We start from the raw sequence: 7,384 nt of genomic DNA, 5'->3' as shown, positions 1-7,384 counted from the left end.
AGAACCTAATTCTGAAATAATTCGATCCACTGTCTTCACTCAAGACGTTCCTTTCTGGGTAACAGAGAGGATGTGTCACGTGCACATGTCATGTAAACATGTTACGTGATGTGTGTGCACAAGTGCACGCTTGTGTGCTTTCCAGTTAATTCTTCAGCTCCCGTGGTGTGACGTTTTGGTCTTTCTAAAAAGATAACCAGTATAAGAACGACATTTTGCAATCAAATGTTGAATGCATTTTTTATTTAAACATTAAGATTTAAATACAAAAGCTTCTGGAACAATTAAAGGATGCCAAGGAGGAAAGAGCTGAAAACTCAGACTGCATTTTCTCATTCATTGTGAAAGCAAAACACATTGTCAGCAGCAAGGCGTTTTATAGAAAAGTTTCAGATGGACAGTACAAAGACCTTTCTGCCAATATTGTCACTGAAACACCTTGCTGTCATGAAGTACATCTTTTTTTCTGATTACACCCCTTAGTGTTGGCTGATTGGTTTCTGCTGTGGGAAACAAGTAATAATTACTGCAGCATAATCTCTGCTAATATAACACAATCTTCTTCTGGGGAAAATGTCCAAACATCATTTACTTTACCCTGATAAAAATGTCTACTGCTGTTGTTAAAAGTTTTATTTGCACAAGTATGTTCCTAATCTATGTTAATTTCATGCAATATAACTCTTAATTTTTGGAATAAATACTGAGAATCGTTAGACAAAATTTCTTGGAATGCAAAATCCAAACAAACCTTTTCATTTAAGTGCAAGATTCCACCACTTTATTTACACAAGTAGCATCCTGCTCCCTATGTTATTTCAGTGCAAGCTAGAGTCTCAAGCAGTGAAAATCTGCATAGTCCCATTAGGATTTATGATATTGTTTTTAACTTCCAATGAAAATTGGGCTGAGCAGTTTTATCTGTGCAGCAATGCACTGCCTGTAACTAGTAAAGGTGCTCAAACATAGCCCTACACTTAATAATTTGGCACATTTACAACTGGCGTTACTCAGTAACTTATCAGATGACAACAGTAGAGCTCTTCTGTAAAATATAGGTTAAGCTTATATTTGAATGACTGTACATCTGAAGTATAAAAACCACGATATGTAGTACACTTGAACAGTTAAAAAATATAACTTATTTTATTTGTAAACTATCAATGCAAGATACTCAGCAGCAAAGAAGCCATGTTCAATGTCTTCTGATCTTTTATAAAGATCAATTGCTGTAAGTAATATAATCGTCTCCAAAACATCTGAGGTTACATGTAGAAACAATCAAGGCAATATTATTTGTACATATTATTAAACATGCAAAAAACTTCCTGAAGAATATTGCCCAAATGTGTAGAAAGTCATCTGGATCTCAAATTTTCCTTGGTAGCATCTGCTTTGTAAGTATGGCTCACATGTGGATTCAGAGTACTTCAGTTTATTTTGGAGAATTGGCACCTTTAATTACAGGCTCCCTATTCAAATATGTAGCCCAGTAAACTAAGTTAAAAGTTCCAAACAGCACTGGAAAAATTATCCGTGACATTTTGTCAATCTTACTGATGCTGTTGTAAGTCTTTTTGCTTTCAGCAGGCTTTTCTTCTGCAGACTTCACTGGAGCAGATGTAGTGTTTGAGATGACAGATGGGGCTGAGTCCTTTGGCATGTTTGGTGCAGGGGTCATCTTCCCAGTTGTGTAAGTATTAGTTGATTTATTTCCCAACAAGTTGCGCTCTTTTTTCTGCAGTGTAAAGAACAAATATTTTAGACCACGTAAACAGAAAATGGAAATATGTTCTCAAGATATTAACCGAAAAAGCTAAGCACCATAATCAATCATGCTAATAAGAGCCTGTTGGCTATTCTGACTTTGACTACCAAACAGATGGTTTTGCCTTGATTTTGTAGCCCTTTAGTCAGGTGAAACTTTCCCTGACATCAGAGTAAGCTGAGACTGACTGGCTGGACCAGCATCCCACCTGGCATGTGCATTAGCAGCTCCTTTTTTCAGGGCGATGCAGTCCTGCACCTGCAGAGGTTGCTGCCCCATGGGCAGCTGACAAGACGTGAATCTCACTTCCCTGGCTGCAGCAAAGAGTGTGGGGAAGGGCTCATTGCCCCTGCCAGCTTGTCTCTTTGTATGGCTCTTCTGGGATGCCTGCGGGTACAAGCTCTCTCTAGGAGATGATTTATTAAGAGTCAGTCCTATTCCAAAGGTTTCATTTCAGCATGAAATTCAACAGTTTGTCTTTTCACAGAACAGCTCTTTTGTCCCTTTTTTGGTGGGGATACTGTGGTGGAGCCCTGGCTCCATTGAGCTTTGCCATTTATTTAGGAGGACAGAGGGAGGGCTCTGTAGAGATATGTTTCATAGTATAAGTCTGCTATTAGCAGAAGTCTGGTCACTGAAATCCCATGCCACATGGACTCAATGCCCAATATCCTTCTGTAAAAAGTCCTCTTCATACAGATGATAGAGACTAGTAGTCTATCTCCATGAAGAGAAGGTGTCATATTTCCTTGCAAATTTTCCTCTATAGGGAGGTGAAAGTATGTCATGAGGTAGTTTAACTTTTTCATGAAGAACCTGAAAACTGCCTATTCAGTTATTTGAACTATGTTGAGTACCTGCTTTTTATTTTAGGTATTTAAAAAATCTAAGCTAAGCACCTTGATTTTCGCAGCTTCCTGGGCTTTTTTGCCATCCCATGCCCAACTCCTCTTGGTGAAATAATTGACTGTTGCAAATTCAATCAATGCAGAAAATACAAAGGCATAGCAAACAGCTATAAACCAGTCCATTGCAGTAGCGTAGGCCACTTTTGGCAAAGAGTTACGGGCACTGATACTTAAGGTGGTCATGGTGAGGACTGTTGTTACTCCTGCAAAGAAGGAAAAAATAAAAGAGGCAGAGATCAGTTTCCTAAGCTCTATGGGATCACTGATGAGCTATGAGCAGGTCCCAATGCAAGATACCTAAGAAGCCCACATGAAGTCAATCTCTGTTTGCATATTATGGTCCGAAAGAGTAAGAAAAAAAATGAAAGCCTCTACCCTTAAATATTTAATCCTCTGGGGTTCTGGTTATCTCTAGCTATAGTGTATTTAAATAAGTATTTTTAGGGTAACACAAGCCCAGCGTTTTTAACAGTCAGAATAAAGTGGGATTACTTAGTTTGTTTCCTTACACAGAGATTGCAGGTATGAAATTGTTGACTGTTATTGGTTTCCCTGACCATAGCTCCTCCTTTCCCATAGGCCAGTAATTGACAAAGCTGCCACTACTTTCATCTGTGGGAAGATTTCCCCAAGAGTACAAAATTCAACTCTCAGTTACACCTTTGTAAATCTAGAATGGGTACCCTCGGTCAGCAAAGGGATGCTGTTACCTGCATTCTCCCCATACAACTTGCTGAACTGATGTTTGATCAAAGCTGCCAACTGATTTCAGTAGGTTTGTACAAAAAATGACTTGTTTAAGGACAGGTGAACAAAGTTTTATGTAATAAACTGTTCCCACTCCCCTCATTTTTCATCTAGTGAAAATTTTGTATTTCATCAACCTTCACTTAAGAGAGTGCTTATTTTCTGCAATCTTCTAGTGATAAAACAAGTAAATTAATGACACCCCAAAGGTTTTTTCCATAACAATTTCTTTAGTATATATACATTTTCTAAATGCAAATTCGTATTAATTTGTTTGATGGCAATAGAGATAATTGTCACTAATTAACCTCTGCATGGTTTTCCCAGATAAACATCCTACAACAGAGATAAAATGTCTTGAAGTGAAATCTGTTTCAAATGCTTAGCTAGAGTATAGACTAAATATGATAATCTGTATGTCTTTTTGTTCTAAACCATCCAGTATTTTACCCAAGTGGAAAAAACCCAACACAAATCACACCAATCTGATTCTTCTGTCTTCTGTCCTTAACTTTCATGTAATTGATTCTTGACCAATTTCTGTCATAACTTTGTGGAAAAAAGCCCTGTTTTTAAATGGATTTTGAGTTTGAACTGGAAGAGAACAAGGAAACGTCTACAACATCTCAAGCAGAAATAAACATTAGTGAACTGTGGTTTTGTTACAGCAAATCACTTCCACAAGCCAGACCAATCCTATCTGTGTTCTAGGAGAGAGGGGGATACTCACCAAAGACAGTCCTAGCAGGGACAGATTCTCTGTTTAGCCAAAACGACACTTGTGATAAGATCACAGTCATAATGCAAGGAAGATATGTTTGGATGACAAAATAACCAATTTTTCTTTTCAGATGAAAATGGGCTGTCATAATAGTATATTCACCTAGAAGAAGAAAAATGTGCATGTGGGTAAAACAAAGAAGGTTTACCAATCAGGGACTTAAGGAGGCCAGCTACAACCCCCTGTTTAAGGATACCACTCAGCCATTCTTAATTGCATGAAAAATGTCTGGATTTCTGCACTGTGGAAAACCAAGACTTGAGACAGAGGTGCTGCTAAATCCTCATAGTCTTCACATTGACTCCCCAGAAGCAGAAGACAATGACTGACTGCTTCTACTACACTGAAAAGCTGCAGTCCTCCTATGCAACTAGAATGCTGTGATGTACACAGGCTTAAAAAATCTGGCTTGCTGCCACTGCCTCAGCCCTGCCTATTTTTGACCCATTCTGACAAACTCTCATACCATAGTAACAATTAAGGCTCTCTACTGTTAGAAACCTGATTTAGCAGCAGGACTTAACCTCATTAGGGCAACTGTTACTGCCAAGCCATCAGTTTTCAAGAATAAAAATGTGTCTGGACACCTTCTGCACCACACTTTAGGCATTGCCTGTCCCAGTATCTGCTGCAAAAATTGCCACTTTGCATATGGATTCTGGGATGTCTTACTGATCTGAGTACCCAAACCCTTCAGATTACTCCTCCAGGACAAAAAAAAAAAAAAAAGAAAAAGTCCCTCTAGTGCATACAGTTTTCCTAGAATCTGGTACACTTTAGCCTCTGGAAAAATAATCTGGTTTTGGATAGACATTGTGTCATGTCTTGTTCACCTGTACAATGAATACTGTACTGCCTGAATAGAGAGTTCACTGAAAGCTGCCACAGCAGTGCTAAATTCCATATCTTTTTTATATGCCAAATTCACAGCATTGCCTTAATTTGTCTTTTATCAGCTCCTCTGAATTTCAGTTAAAGCCTAAAAAATGCACTCCAAAATCAACAGACCAGCTGTCACCTTCCCTAATGTTTCAGAAAAAAATCAAAACTTAACCTGCTCTTTCAGACTGTTCCTGGAAAACCATATAGTTGTTACTGAAGGCTATTGCTGATGGTTACTGTCCCCAGTTCTTTCAGACAAGTTCCTGGAAAACCACATCATTTTCCAGGCTATTCATGATGGTAACTGCTCCCCAAAGCCCTAAAGCATGCCCTAAAGCAGCTAAAAGCATGCTACTATTTGCCTAGAAAAAATAAGAGTAAAAACAAAATGTAAGAATAAAAAACAACACAACCCTTCAAGCCCTAACAGTTGTCCACTCACACTGATATAAAATTAATTTAACAGCATGCATCATTCAGTTGGGTACTGATTAATCATAGTAATGGCTGTTCTGAAATATATATTGTCCTCCAAGAACAAAACAAATATATCCATAATCTCTGTTACAAGACTTGACTGTTAGTCTCTATAGACCAGTCACAAAAGGAAAATATACAATAGACTGATTCTGTCTTGAGTGAATAGCCTGAGTTGAGCTGTGGCCAGCATTGCTAAGTAATTAGATCTGGCAGATTATTTCTAAGCGACAATATGGCTAATTAGCAGAGAACAGGTTTACAGTGAAAGGGTTTTTGCAGGTATAGCTGCACTGATATGTTATGCTACAGGAGCTCTGCTATTCTGGATCCATTTTACAGACCTTGTTCATGCTGAGGATTTTAGACAGAAAGACTGAAAAAACACAGAAATACCTTAACTGACATTCTGCCTCAATCTTTATGTCATTCTCTGGAGTCTGATTTTCTGGTGAAATGGTTCCCTGAAGAGTGATATGAAGAAGGACAGGGAATGCTGTGAAACTGGGGAGAAAACCCCTGTGAAGCGTCACCTAATTCCCTTCCATTTAGTGTAATTTTGAACCAGGGATGCTGAACATGCAATGGTCTCAGGAGGAAACCCACTTGCTCTTTATTTAGGAGTATCTAGTTTGTGGATTACCCCTAAAATATGACAAGAGTCAGCAGGGTCTCTGTGCCTGTAATCTGTTTCTCAGTTGCTACTGCACTGTTTGCCTGCTTGCAACAGAGTGACGATGTGTATTATCGATTTTGACAGTATGCTTTCAGAGCTGGAATAATAATAAAAAAAAATCTACACAGCTTAGCAGCAGTACAGGACCCCTTTTTTTCCTTTTTAAAATGCAGAAAAGGAATGCCTACATGTTGATGCCTCTCCACAGCTGATTTTTACCTTATCGTTTTCTTTAACCTATCAAAGCCCTCATCTCCACTGAAATGATAGCACTTTGATTTTGCACTTGCTCGTCTTCCAGCTAATATCTTCTCTGATTTCCCATGCTATCCTTTTCAAAAATGCCTATACTAGGAATACTTCCCCCAGCAGATTTGAAGCTTAAGAAAATCCCACAGCTTGGTTTTTAATGTCTTGGGACCACTGCTTAAAGTAAAGCTAAAAGCTGTCTGAGTTGGCCTTTGTTTATTTAGAACAAGATACTGGCCCTGTTGGAGCGGCAGAGCTCCCTTTTACTTCTGTAAGGCCACTGTTTATCCTTAGACCATAAGCTTTCTTGAGCAAGAGCTAATTTTTGTTATAGGTTTATGTAGCACTTAAAAGAGAATCCTTTTCCTGATGGGGTCCACTCAACATTGCAGAAAACAAACTATTGTTATTAAACTATAACAAATCTAGTACTAATGAAAAGCCCTAGAGCAGGAATGACTGCATTTCTTCACAGAGCTATGCTACAGTACTGCTGGTCTTAAGGGGTTTTTTGTGCTTTAAAAGCTGCTACAGTATTTTTTTAGTATCTAGTTGAGGGAGTTCTGAAGACTGTGCTTACAAATTTTCCAGGATCTTACACACATTCTTCCATTGTCATTATGCTGAGATTCAATCAAGTACTTTAATGAGGCTGGACAAGACCCCAGTCTTTTTTGTTTATTGGATATATCTGAACTCGAGTCTATTAATGGCTGTTCTAGCAGGATCCTGAAATTAGGTCTGTGACACCACCTCCCTGACTACGCTGACATCCAGAACATTTTGGCCCATGAAAAATCCATGTGATTTTTTTATAGTGATGCAGAAGAACGACTGATCTCCAGAAAAAATCAGATTTATTTGGGGCAAAATGAAGAGTTGAACGATTCTTTTAT

General features: G+C 38.5%; 1 protein-coding gene across 1 annotated transcript in view; it reads right to left on the bottom strand.

Moving 5' to 3' along the window:
* Positions 1-213: 213 nt before the first annotated feature.
* The window catches only part of GABRA5 (gamma-aminobutyric acid type A receptor alpha5 subunit), a 53,695-nt gene continuing 46,524 nt past the window's right edge, over positions 214-7,384 (bottom strand). Inside the window, exons 8-10 of the mRNA XM_017818477.1 lie at positions 4,154-4,306; positions 2,668-2,879; positions 214-1,738 (exon numbers count right to left, since the gene is read on the bottom strand). Coding sequence (XP_017673966.1) covers positions 1,436-1,738; positions 2,668-2,879; positions 4,154-4,306 — 668 coding nt within the window. The 3' untranslated portion in view covers positions 214-1,435. The remainder of the gene's footprint in view (positions 1,739-2,667; positions 2,880-4,153; positions 4,307-7,384) is intronic.

Source organism: Lepidothrix coronata, unplaced genomic scaffold, assembly GCF_001604755.1.
Source record: "Lepidothrix coronata isolate B3197 unplaced genomic scaffold, Lepidothrix_coronata-1.0 Scaffold68, whole genome shotgun sequence".
Classification (NCBI taxonomy): domain Eukaryota; kingdom Metazoa; phylum Chordata; class Aves; order Passeriformes; family Pipridae; genus Lepidothrix; species Lepidothrix coronata.
Note: the sequence above shows the minus strand (reverse complement) of the source record. Positions and strands in the feature narration are given on the sequence as shown.